Source organism: Diabrotica virgifera, chromosome 9 (assembly GCF_917563875.1).
Source record: "Diabrotica virgifera virgifera chromosome 9, PGI_DIABVI_V3a".
NCBI lineage: Eukaryota > Metazoa > Arthropoda > Insecta > Coleoptera > Chrysomelidae > Diabrotica > Diabrotica virgifera.
Window position 1 is genome coordinate 39,133,415 of NC_065451.1, and position 14,393 is coordinate 39,147,807.

General features: G+C 32.4%; 1 protein-coding gene across 1 annotated transcript in view; it reads left to right on the plus strand.

The window, feature by feature from the left end:
* The window catches only part of LOC114332826 (lipase 3-like), a 112,339-nt gene extending 98,331 nt beyond the window's left edge, over positions 1 to 14,008 (plus strand). Inside the window, exons 12-13 of the mRNA XM_050660089.1 lie at positions 10,197 to 10,339; positions 13,836 to 14,008. Of these exons, the coding sequence (XP_050516046.1) occupies positions 10,197 to 10,339; positions 13,836 to 13,994 (302 nt within the window). The 3' untranslated portion in view covers positions 13,995 to 14,008. The remainder of the gene's footprint in view (positions 1 to 10,196; positions 10,340 to 13,835) is intronic.
* Positions 14,009 to 14,393: the final 385 nt, after the last annotated feature.

Here is a 14,393-nt window from a genome sequence, read left to right on the forward strand (position 1 = left end):
TGCTTGTAAAAAACAAATAAGTAATAAATGCGTAAAATTCAATTTAATTTTTTTATTAGCAGCCTTGCTAAAAATTATTTTAAAACAAAACTAATAGCGTGAATGGGCTCCTCTAAGTCGCCTAGCTTCTGCAAAACGTCCAGGCATGCTTTCAATAAGATGTCGAATAATTTCTTGATCTATTTGTTCACATTCTTCCACACGAACTTCCTCGACATATTGTAGGTTTCTTAGCGACTGACGATCCTTCAAGCACTTCACGAGTATATCACAAATGTGTTCAATGGGATATAAATCTGGACTCCTCCATGGCGACTCCATAAACTGAGTATTGTTGGTAATCAAATAATTTCGTGCTATTCTGGACACGTGCAGTCTCGCATTATTCGGCTGAAGGATAAATTCTGGACCCATATTTTCATCAAATGGGACAACATGTGGTTCAAGAACTTAGCTAATGTACCGCTCTGATTCCATCGCCCCTCGCCGAATAACTACTAGGTCAGAGCAGCCATTTAAATTATCCTACCCCAAACCATATTTGAATCCTGAAATCCCAAAACCCTGGGTTTCTTGAATTGTGGAACCCAAAAAGCGCTCGCTTGGTCTTCTCCAGACTCTAACATGTCCATCAACATGATCTAAAAGAAATCTGAACTCGTCAGTGTAAGCATCACGTTACTCCATTGTTCCATGGTCCAATTCATGTGTTCTTCTACAAACAAGCGTCTGGCTCTACGATGTGCAGGGGTCAAAGGAGGTATTCTACAGCTGGCCTTTTTGCGTTCAACCCATGTTCGTGATACCGATTACGTATAGTTTGAGTATTTACTCTTGTACCCGTAGCTTCTACCTATTGTCTGTCCCACCTTGACTTTACAGTACACGAACATACGGCAATACAATCCTTATGAGAGTTATTAGCGCGGTGATGCCGATTTTCTTCAAAAGTATTTTCAATCGAACATTACCAGGGTCCTAAAAATGTAGGGCCCTAAAAATGTTAAATTAAAACTAACCCGTTACAGTCAATGGCATTGTAGTAAAACAATATTTTTCATTGATTTTGTGAGTCATTTTCGAAAAGTAATCAGATATTTTATAATCGATCTGCGTAAGTAATAACTTTTTTTGGTAAAGAATGTTATAATATCCAACATTAAAAGTGGATATTGTTCTATGGTTTTTAATTTATATATTGACAGTATAGACAGCTCTGAACTAATGTTGTATCTTCCAATTCTTTATTGGTTCTTTTTCCCCACTGACCTTCTATTTTCACACCTCCATATCTTGCTTTTTGCATTTTTCTCTCCCATCTTTCTATAAGGTCTGTTTCTGACTTTTTGAGCACCCATGTTTCGCATGAGTATGTTACTGTAGGTCTGATAACAGTCTTATAAATTCTTATTTTTGTTTTTCTTGATACGTATTAGGATTTCAATATTGTGCGTAATTCTCCATATTTTTTATTTCCGTTAGCTATTCTTGCCTTTACCTCCCCTTCTTCATGACCATTTTCATCTATTTTGGCTCTCATGTAAATAATTTATTTGGCTCTTTTGAAGTCTAAAATACATATTTTAAATACATTTTAATTATTTATGTAGGTACCTACGTATTTATTAAGGTTTAACATATTTATGAGCTTAAATACATTATTATATAAATGTTTTATACAAAATTATTTTTATTTTATTCACATAAAATCATTTTTCCAAAAAAAAAATGTTTTAGAACCCCTGACAGCCACAAAATGTCAATAATATTAATTCCTAAATTATTTATAGTTATCCTATAGAAAAAAGTATATTTCCTTCAAACCTGTTTCTGATAAAATTTGGCATCACTGTTGGTCATAAGAACCTGTACTGTAAAGTCAAGGTGGGACGGACTATAGTTATTTTTTAGCATTATAGCAGGACTTCGACGATTTTTGATAGCCGATATTTGTAAGTGTCGATCCTCTCTAGCTGTAGTTGCATGATGCCAAAATGTTTCAAGTTTAGCATTTTTATTGAATAAAAGGAAAACGAAGATATCAAACTTGTTTTTTTTCTATTATTTATAAAAACTATATGTGTCTACTGGGCGGACGTACATATTTAAGTTCCTACCTAATGTAATAAATAATTTACATTAAATTAAGTTAGTGGCTCCTTTTTCGTTTTGATCAGTGTATTAAATTTCTAAAAGATATAAAGTAAGTATTGTAATGGAGTACGGCCCTGAATGACCTAACGAAAGGTGTGTTTATTTCTGGTCTCAACAAAATTGCAAATTTTGTGCAGAAAGAGTAATAGTTTATGTATAAATAGTTCAGTGGCAAGTTTATTAGATACCAGTAAGTCTTCTTTTTAAAGTTCCATCTCCTAGCGGAGGTTGCATATCATAATGGCTATGGTCACTTTGTTGGCTGCTGCTCTGAACAGTTGTAATGGACTACAGTTAAACCATTCTCTAAGGTTCCTCAGCCAGGAGATGCTTCTTTTTCCTATGCTTCTTTTTCCTTGGATCCTTCCTTGCATAATATCTCTCAGCAGCTCATATTTCTCTCCTCTGGTAATGTGACCCAAATATTCTAGTTTTCTTGTTTTTATACTGTTCATGATTTCTAACTCCTTATTTAAACGTCGTAGCACTTCAACATTGGTAATCCTTTGAACCCACTGAATTTTCAACATTCTTCTGTAACACCACATTTCGAACGCTACTATTTTTCTTATATGTTGCCTTTTCAATGTCCAAGCTTCCATTCCGTATAGTAATATAGAAAATATGTAGCATCTTAGAGCCCTCAATCTGAGAGGCAACTGAAGGTCTTTGTTTGTAAGCAGTGTCTTCGTTTTTATAAATGCTTGCCTAGCAGTTTCAATTCGGACTTTAATTTCTTTGCTTTGGTCATTTTTGTCATCAACCCGGGTTCCCAGATATTTGTATGTCTTTATATATATATCGGGTGTTCTACAGCATTCGCCGTTTCCCGCATCCTATTCGCCATGCTTTTCGGTCACGAATATCTTCCTCGTTGAGTTGTCTACTGTTCATTGCTTTCTCTACATCTTGTATCCATGTTCTCTTCGGTCTGCCTCTTTTTCTTCTCTCGGGTGGTACATACTGGATCATTTTCTTGGGCCATCTTGTTGGTCCCATTCTCTGGACATGCCCGTACCATATTAATCTTTTTTGTTCTATTCTGTCTATAATATCCTTTTCTACTTCCATTCTTTCTTTTATTTCTTCGTTTGGGATATGCTGCAGTTTAGATATTCTGCAGCTTCTTCTAAGCGCGTCCATTTCTAAAGCTTGAAGTCTTTTATTTTGTCGGTCTTTTACTTCCCACACTTCCGAGTTGTACAGGACAATTCCTTCCACGATAGTTTGGTAGATTTTTTTCTTTGTCTGATTTTGCAGTCCTGTACTCCACCAAATGCCATTTAGCTGTTTTATAGCTTTTCTTCCTTGGCTTATTCGATATTCTATATCTTGATCGCATGTGGAGTTTTTGTCAAAAATTGAACCTAGATATTTAAATTCATCACATCCTTTTATGTATTCCCCTTCTAATTCTAAGTCTTCAGTATCACCTCCGACTACAAGGTATTCAGTTTTCTCCATGCTCATTTCCAAACCCCATTTTTGGTACTCCTCTTTCAATTTTCTAATCATGTAACTGGCGTCATCTTTATCAGCAGCAATCACAACTTGGTCGTCAGCAAATAGCAACGTATACAAATAAGAATCTCCTACTGGTATCCCCATTGTTTGGCATTTCCTAGTCCAATATTTTAACACATGTGTAAGGTAAATTTTAAATAAAGTGGGCGACAGACAGCATCCCTGCAAAAGGCCTTTCGAAGTTTCAAAGGTATTTGAAAGTTTCGTTCCAATTTTAATTGCTGTTGTTGCATTAGCATAGAGATCTTTTATTGTTTGGATGTATTTTCTATTTAAAGTGGTTTGTTGTAATACCTCAAACATTTTTTCTCTGGGAACGGTATCGTATGCTTTTTTTAAGTCTACAAATACCATGTGAGTTTCTAGATTTCATTACTAGAAAAACGTTCTGCTAGAAATCTAGAAATTTGTATGTCTTTACTTTTTCTATTTGGGTTTGCTCTATTATTAACCTTTCATTTCCATGTTGTGTTTTTGAGACAATCATAAATTTAGTTTTTTTCTTGTTTATTTTGAGTCCATATCGAATGCAATAATCGTTAATTCTATTTAACAATTCTTGTAGCGACTCAAGGGTGTCTGCCATTATAACGGTGTCATCAGCGAATCTTATGTTATTTACTGTTCTTCCGTTTATAGAGATTCCATCACTTAGTTCCGCTATCGCTTCCTGAAATATGGCTTCACTGTACAAGTGAGTAGCACACAACACAACAGTAGCGGCGACAGTACACAACCCTGTCTTACCCCTCTCTTTATATCAATATTCTCGGACTCTTGTCCGTCTATCTTTATATTGGCCTTTTAATTACCAGTAAGTGCATCCATCGTATTATTTTTGTTTAGCGTAACGTGGTAAACCAGTTTTGGCTATCTATTATTTAATAACATCAATAAAGTACGATATAAGCTACAATTTATTCCAGTTTTGTTACTGGTTTAATTACATGCTTAATTATTGGGTCAGGCCTTTATTAGTTTTGAACCATTGTCTCGTGTTAAATTTATAAATGGAACCTGACATTCAAAGTCTCTCTGACTCGCAACATGTACAACAACTGCAGACAAATACCAATAAAACCTATTCATCAGCAACTTCTACATCTTTTCCGTCGAAACTGCAAGCGATGGTCTTCAGCGTCTTAGAAAATACGAAACTGCAAGATTACTTAATACCGTTGGGCAATCTAATTCAACCAAAAAATATTATATTTTCGTCTCGATTATCGAACAGTCGGATATGTATGTACCTTTCAAGCAAACAACTGGTGGACGAATTTATGCAAAAGCACGGACAAATAAAAATCGAGAATAATATTGTACAAGCTAGAAGGCTGATTTCTCCAGCCGAACGTATCGTTTTATCAGGCGTATATCCCATTATACCACCGATCTCTTTTTCCGATCAGTCAACCGATCTCTTTTACCTCGCCCGAAACTATGCCTCAACCTACAGCTACAATTCTATCTCACGAACAAATTCCTATCGAAGAAAGCTCAGCAAATAATCTGAAAAATCCTAATATAGAAGAAAGTCATGAAGTTAGCACCATGGACACCTCTATAGCCATTAATGTCGACCTTCAGTCGAAACGTAGTATCAGCGAGGTTCTCACTTTTCTAGAAACAAGGCATACAGAAAAACCCTTTACTGTACCTATATCTAAACCCAAAGCCAAGAAGATTAAAAGCGACGAGGAGCATGTAGCATCTAAATCATCAAAATCATATGACCTTGAACCTGTCAAAAATTTTATCGAAAATCATTCGACCCCTTTTGTCCTCAATTATGACCAACTGAATCTTCTTATTACCAATAATACTGGCGCGAAAAATCCTATTGATATCATTATTCAAGATTTTACTCCCGACCTAATGCGATTACACCATAGTATGTTAACTGAAGTTTATACACAATTAAAAAACAGATCATCCAAACGTTTTAACACCACCGTCAGAAAGAAAATATTACGACACTTTGGTAACGAGGTCTCTGAATCCGAGGGTGAGTCATCTCAGGTTAGCCAGTAAACTTACATTTTCATATAATAAAATTCACTGAGCTATTGGAGTAGAATATAGATACATTTTTCCATCGACTACCAACCTTTCAAACACTTATTTCTGAATTTTCTATTGCGATTTTATCTGCTAAGCTCTATGCAGTGCTCAAAGCTATCATGCATATGAATTCTAATGACATTTCTAATTCAGTTAACTTAAGTGACTCACTAAGCGCTCTTCAAACCCTTAAACAGATCTATCCCAAATGTCCTATTAAGAAACACAAAAACTGATGCAGGCTCAAGAAAACGCTAGACGAATCAGATTTTTATAGATACCATCCCACATTGGCATTGCAGGCAACGAAAAAGCCAACCAGTGCGTGAGTGAAATTGCCGTACGTGCTGATATAGAAAAGATGAGTGCAGAAATACCGCGAGCGATATAAAAGCTTACATTAAGGATCGTGTTTTGTGTGTGGACATACCTAATGTATAAGTAATTTATTGGGCACTAATTACTCAATGGAAAATATTGCAACATTTCTAAAATCCATAGCAATATTTTATAGAATAATTTAGCTTTGTATTCTATAGCCGCCGCTAATCACCATTAAGGTGGATGCGGCTATACCTTCTAAATATAAAAAAAGTAGTGTAATATTTTTGGTGTTTGAATAAAGTTTTTTTTTTAGCAGAGTAACAATAGTATTAATTACTGTATTTTTTTATGGAAAACAATTATTTTGAATATTTTTATGACAGTCACATGACATGGCAGACATAAAAGCGACAGGTGAGAACAAAACGAATTAGCCCACGTCTAGAAATTAGGTATTCGTTTGTCTACTAGCGTGGCGCTTACTGTATATGCTGCAGTACCTAAAACCATTAAAACTACTTCATTCACTGGTATCAGGCTTGCTTCAGTAAAAAGAGGTATGTTAATAGACCAGGGCGCATCTGTAACAATATTAGTACATTTGGATGTTGAGAGGTGACTCATATTTTTTGCAGAAATTGCTTGAAAATAAGTCATATAATAATATTTGAGTTATCCTCCTACACAAAAAGGTCCGGAACATTGTTGGAAATAATCAAAATATCAAAAAATTAAGGAAAAATTCGATTTTTTTCTTCGTTTTTTGATTATAACTTTAAAAGTTTTCTTTTCCGAGAAAAGTTGTACTAACATAAAAGTGGCGTAATTAAATTTTCTACCATATAAGATTGGATTGGTTAAAGATTTTAAAAATGGTCACCCTTGTTGCAAAATAGCAATATTTGCGAAAAAAACCATAAAAAAACAAGTATTCGCATTTTATGTTTTTCAACCATTTATGCTACACTTAGAACCTTCATATTTTATCCAGAAAAACTTTATAATATAATAAAACAAAACTGTAAATGTTATTAAGATCGGCTCAATAAATTTTGCAAAATAAATTTTGCAATCCAACTTTCGCAAAAGAAAATTCATGTTGTAAAAATGTTGCAGGACTGAAAATAATGCAGACAGCAAATTGAGTTTTTTTGCATATAGAAGAATAATGTACCTTTAATTTGCAATTTACAAAATGAAAATCGGTTTACCATCACGTCGTCAGGAATTTTTTTAAATAAACATTACTTTTTGGTGCTACGAGCAGGAAAAAGCTCTGATTGGGCATTTCAATTACCTTTGATAATGATTGATAAATTTTAATTTTTAGTAATTTTCGATATAAATAAATAAATTTGTTTATTGCAAAATAAAACACATACTCTGTCCTTTGAAATAACACTTTTTTTAGCGAAAACTTTCTTTGTTCATATATTTTAACTTAGAGAATAAATGTTTATTATTTTCAAACATATGCAATTGTTTAAACAATATTTGACAAACAATAATCAAATTAGTTTAATTTTTGTGGAATTAAAATATTAAAATACAACAAAATATAGAGTAAGAAAATAATATATTTATATATTAGATAAATATTGGAAGAAATTTTGGTGGAAATCAACTTGTGTGAATCAAACACCGCTGTCCTGCGCGTAGCATCAAAAATTAATCTTTATTTAAAAAATTCCTGACGCCCTGATAGTTAATCGGTTTTAATTTTGCAAGTTGCAAGTGAAAGGTACAGTATTCTTCTATATGTAAAAAAATTTTCAACTCGCTGTCTGCTTTATTTTCAGTCCTGCAATATTTTGAAAAAATGATTTTTTTTGCGAAAGCTGAATTGCAAAATTATTTTGTAAAATCTATTAAACAGATCTTAATGAGATTTACAGTATTGTTTTATTTTATTGCAAAGTTTTTCTGGGTAAAATATGAAGGTCCTAAGTGTAGCGTAAATGGTTAAAAAACTTAAAATGCGAATACTTGTTTTTTTATGCTTTTTTTCGAAATTATTGCTATTTTGAAACAAGGGTGACGATTTTTAAAATTTTTAGTCAATCCTGTGTTGTAGGAAATTTAATTTTGCAACTTTTATGTCAACAGAACTTTTCTTGGAAGGGAATACTTTTAAAGTTATGATCAAAAAACGAAGAAAAAAATCGAATTTTTCCTTAATTTTTTGACATTTTGATTATTTAAACAATGTTCCGACATTGTGATTATTTAAACAATGTTTCCGACCTTTTTGACTGGGAGGATAACTCAATTATTATTATATGAGATAGTTTCAAGCAATTTCAGCAAAGAAAATGGGTCACCTCTCAACGTCCATCTCAAAACAGATGCGTCCTCGACTATAAACCATCTTGTATAAATCTAATATTGTTCTGAAGCTATTTCTTTGTGGCATTTATGTACTTTATTATTCTAATTGGTAAATAAGCCACAATTTAACTTGAAAAATGATATTATTAACGTTTCGGCTTCCACTTCGGACATCGTTGTCAAAATACAAAATATTAATAAATGATATGAATGAGTCAGATTAAATTAAATTATTAGAAACATTTTTTTACTCAGCAACAACATTTTTGTTTAATTTATTAAATGATATTTTATATTTTGACAGCAACGTTCGAAGTGGAAGTCGAAACGTTAATAAAATCATTTTTCAAGTTAAATTTTGATTTATTTCAGAATTATAATAATAAATTGCATGAATTTACTTGTAGTTAAATTTGTTGTTTTATCCAATTCTTTGACGGCAACTAAATAAGGTTTTCGCGTAAAGATTTCGTTCAAAATTATAGTCATTATAATATAGTCATCCTCGATAAAATACAAGAAATTGCCTCTAATTTTGGTACACATAGCATTTTTCTATAGTATGTTTTCTTATTGTACTCTCCTCCTAAAGGATTTATGAAAATGTTTTTCAAAATTGAACTTAAAACTAATGTGATTAACTAACTATATACAGAGAAATGTTGGATAAAATCATCATCTGGTATAAAATGTCTTCCTACTTTTTGCTCTAAAGCTATTTCCTTGTGGCATAATTATGGAATGTGTTTTCTTTGGGAAATAAAGCCCGAATTCTAGTTTGAAGTTAATTTATTCACGTTTCAACTTCCCCATCAGTCGTTATCTAAATAACGTAAATAAAAACGTAAAATTTGTTTAATTTATTAATATTTGGTACTTTGATAACCACTTCGGACGTGGAAGTAGAAACGTCAATAAATTAATTTCAAATTAGAATTGTGGCTTTATTTCCCAAAGAAAACAGTAAATTCCTACTTTTTACTTGCTTAAACTATCCCATAAACATATAAAATGAATAAATTAACCTGAAGGAATTAAATTTTTCCAAATTACGTTAAAGAAGTGGGGTTCCACTATGCTGATAAATTATTTATATATTTTTTAACGAATTGCGAAATAGTTATTTATGTACGAAGTCAGTAAAGTGACTCATTATCGAACGAGACTCATATTACAAGCAGAGGGAACGAAGCGAACGAAGCGAGCGAGGCGAGTAAGAGACGAGTTCTATAAAGAGTCTTTACTGACGTGGTGCATACAAAATTTTATCACCAATCATAAAAAACATTAACAGTTACTTACAATTTAAGAATTTTTTTAATTTTAGACGAAATAAAAATTTCGTATGACGGTAATGACAGATGAGTTTAGCATGTTGGCCGGTTTCGATGTATAATCGATAGTTGTCAATGTTGAATACCTAATTACTAAATATGAAAAGTTTTGATTTATTTTGTATGAATATAATTACAAAATACTACAGAATTTCACTTTTTGACATACAATTAATTAATAATAATTTAAATTTTGTACAATACTTTTATTAATTAAAGTAAATAAATAATGTTAAGTTCACTCAAATACTCGACATTCGATTACTGCCATCGACCACTTGCATTCAATCTCAGTTAATTTGATTAATCGCGACAGGTAAAGAAAAATTCTTCTTTCAGTACAATACTTTACTGCCGCAAATGAGGGCAAATGAGTACAATAATGAATTATTTTAGTGACGGTTGGTGATAAACTATTTTATATAACAAAGGTGACAAAATTATTTACCTACAAAATTTGAATTATTTTAGGAAATTTTCAGAAATACGATTACGGTCGGAAGATAAACCAACAAAAATATAATGATACTTCTCCTCCGTTATATAACATACGAAACATTAAATACCCAGTTGCTATATTTTCAGGAAAATCTGATGATATAGTTGCACCAGAGGTAAGCTAAAATTTCTTTTTTTTTAGTTTAGTTGTTAGATTCTAATTTAGAATTTTCGGAATTAAATTAAAATTTAGACTTTAGTATTTAGGGTCAATAATAAGCTGAGATGAATGAGAATATGGATCAAAGAAGTAAAAATACTCTGTTACGCAGACGGCGAAATATTGATATCCCAAGATGAAGATAGTCTGCAAAGATTACTCCACAGATTTAACATAAGAGCAAAGGAATTCAATATATGACAAGTTCGTGTCACAAAACTAAATCAATAGTAACCAGTAAAGAACCAATCAGGTATAAAATAGAAATTGATGGTATGTATCAATATTGAACAAGTAATGGAAATAAAATACCTTGGAATTACATTGTCAAGCTACGGAAACCTGGACAAAGAAGTGAGAAATCAAGTACAAAAAGCAAATAGGCTGGCAGGATGTCTTAATAACATTATAATTTTCGAATTAATCCTGAGATGAAGGCAAGAATCCGATACAGCCACAACACAAAGAATATTGGAAATGGAAATGTTCAAAAAACATAAAACCAAAGAATACTCCATCCAACAAGAAGCGAAAGTACCTGTCGGCTCCTTTGATGTTCAGGGGACAGAAATATCGGTCTGAGAATGGTAGAGGTAATACTTCACACTACACTAAGAAAAGTAATGAGAAATTCGTTCAAAACGGTAGGAAATTTGAGTTACACTGAGAAACAAAGTAATAATTAAAACTATAGTGTTTTAAGTTGATCTATTTAATACGAATTGTATTTTTTTTGTGTAAAATTTAATATAACCCATATATCAATTTTGTACTGATAAGTAAAAAGCTTTTAATTTAGAAATATCGATTTTGACTAAATTTTTTAAACTATCTAAACGTAATGGATTTTTATTGCTTATGTAGTTGAATTTAATAGCTAATTTCAAAATAGAGATGAAAATTTCTATCGATTTCTATTACTTTTTTTTCGTACTGAAAAACTTGTCAAAATAGATATTTTTGATCCAAGACCTTTTTACTTAGTACAGAATTATACTTTCAAATTTTCTATTAACTTTGTCTTAGGTTGATGCCTTTTTTTGTTTCCTTTTGAGAAATTTCTTTGAATGTCTATTGACCTCCAATACCACCATATCCTCGCTGCATGAGGAAACTCTGCGGCTAAGGCTAGAATGGATTTATTCACATTCGATTTCTTTCTGTGCATCTGAGGTTTCTGGAAACTCTGGTTGTACTGTACCAAATTCAATTCGCCTCGATATATAACAATTATCCCATCACATATAGCATCTAATACTTGGGAATTAATCTATCAGCTGACAACAATATCGAAGAAGAGGTAAAAGACCAAATAATTAAAGCCAGTAGAATGGCCGGATGCCTAAACGACACAATTTGGAAAAACAAACACGTAAGAGTGCAAACAAAGGCCCGAATATATGTCAGTTATTAGGCCAGTTATGACTTATACGGCCGAAACAAGACAAGATACAAGCAAAACACAAAAACATCTGGAGACCAACGAAATGAAGATCTTAAGAAGGATTGCTGGAAAAGGACTACGAAAAGGACTACAGGACAGGGTAAGAAGTGAGGAAATCAGACGCATATGTGTGGTAAACAATAAAAATACCTGGGTAAAGAACAGAAAAGAAGAATCAAATCAACATATACGCAGGATGTTTGAATCAAGGATAGTAAGAATAGCCAGGGACAAGTCACCGTTAGGCAGAATAAATATAGGATGCCCAAGGAAAAGCTGGAATGACAATTTAGGGACAGAACGAAATGCACCGTTGAAAAAAAAACAGGCAGTACTGCCTATATAAAAGAAAGAAGACATCAGATCCAGCATCTAGCCACCTAAACCTATTTCTTATTTTGTTTCCAATAGGATCCACACCCAATTTTTTCGTATACATATACTCATGCCTAACATTATCTTTTCTAGTTATTCGCTAGTTCTAGTTATTGATAACTACGGGTTTAATACGGAACTTAACCTAACCCTAATGAAGCTCTGCTTTCACACAAAATTGTCCAGTTTCAGCTGAATTCGCTCCTCTAATTGTTACCGTCTGATACATCTCTTGTACCACTCTTACATATAGGACTATTTATTCACAGTCATTTGTTTTGAGTTTCTGTCATATGTCGTATAACCCGTGTATATTAATATTATACACAGATTATACAAGATATGACAGAAGCTCGAAACAAATGACAATCGATGAAAAACCCTATTCAGCCGGCACTCCTCTCCTACTTAGTACCAATAGGTTTCTGGTAATTTTGCTATATATCTTCTTAAGATTAATAAACACTATGTGCAAGTCTTTCTCTTCCACTCATAAGTTTTTCCCTCAGCTGTCATAAAATAAAAATTGATGTTGTGGACCTGCCTTGCATAAATTCAAAATGACTTTTATTTCTAGAACCGTACACTAAATTTTGTAGATTTCAAATGTTGTATTACAATAACGAAAACTTATTTTAAATAGAGTGCTAAGACAAATACTTAATGATCTGAACAAAATTAAGCAAATGTTTGTTTACTGGAAATAAAATAATACTATTGCAAATTAAATAAAACACTAAATAACTATGTTTAAATTGTTTTTATTCTTTATTAAAAATCCGGGAATAAATAATTTTAATAGACAGGCAACGCGGCGCCCGCGGGCACCACTGCGCCCTTCAGTAAATTTTAGTGCGCCCTTAAACTATTGTTAATTTAGACAAGAAATTCAAAACGTATATTTTTTATACGTTAATATTTATATATTTGTTAGGTCAAAAAATAGTTGGCGCCCGCCATGAATTTTTAATTTAGTATTTCACTCTTTACATTAAAAACGTTGCCGACCTCTGACTAAATGTTTGAAAATGAATCACATAAATGTTTAAAAGGAACTTCTCTCATTGCCCTACGATCGTTTACCTGCTACGATTTCTGGGTACTGAAAAGAGAATTATTTGTTCACGATCTACTGGGGCATCCCAGTACGAACCACACAAGAAAATTCACCTTTGCGTGGAGCCATCACAATGGAAGTTTATTTTAAAAATAGATATGTTAACAGTATTATCATTTTTTCTATAATTAGAAAAGACTAAACAATACAATAATTTTACAAATACATTCACATTATTTGTTAGGTTCAACAAACAGTTGTTAGGGGTTAGGTTGAGAAATAAGAAATAATACATGAAACATGGCGGATCGTACATGCGCAAAGAAATTTGGGTCGTGAGATAGTCGATGCTTTCGCTTCTTGTTGGATGGATTATTCTTTGATAAAACTAAAATACGATTAATGTATAAGTACAAAAACGAAGTTTCAGTAAACCTTTACACAACTGTGTAAGTACTAAAGCAAAATCCGTTAATCTGTTTACGAAAAAATCAACTATGAATATGGGCATAATTTTCTATATCCCTAACTTATGCTTCCCAGTTTATTTTCACTAATATAAATTTATTTTTGCAGGATGTTAGACTTTTGGCAAAGAGATTGCCAAATGTGGTTTACTATTCCACCGTGCCCTTGCCTGATTTCACGCACGTTGATTTTGTTTTGAGAAAAAATACAAATAGTTTTGTCTACAAACCAATTTTAAAACTACTGGAACAATTTAGAAATAAATGAATATTGATTATTTATGTTGTTTTGCCTTTTATTAATACTACAAACAAAAAAACACATATAGCACAGTAAATGACCGTTTTGGAGTTTAATTTTCAGGGTCAGTCAACTCTGAATTTATTGAAAATTTGGATTTAGGTTCCACTTACCCTTCACTTCAAAGTTGAACTTTGGTTGCTTTGGTGGTCGGTGCCGTTGGATGCTTTTACTTGAGGGGTGAAAGTCACCCCTCCTCGGGGTGGAAAAACATATGTTTAAAATAAATCCGGAAATGGATAAACTGACTAATGCTTAATTTTAAGCAATTTTTGTTCTATAGAGTGTTTAAATTAAGTCAATATTTTTCGAGTTATTTTAGACTGAAAATATTTATTTTTTAACCGAAAAAACACGTTTTAAGAG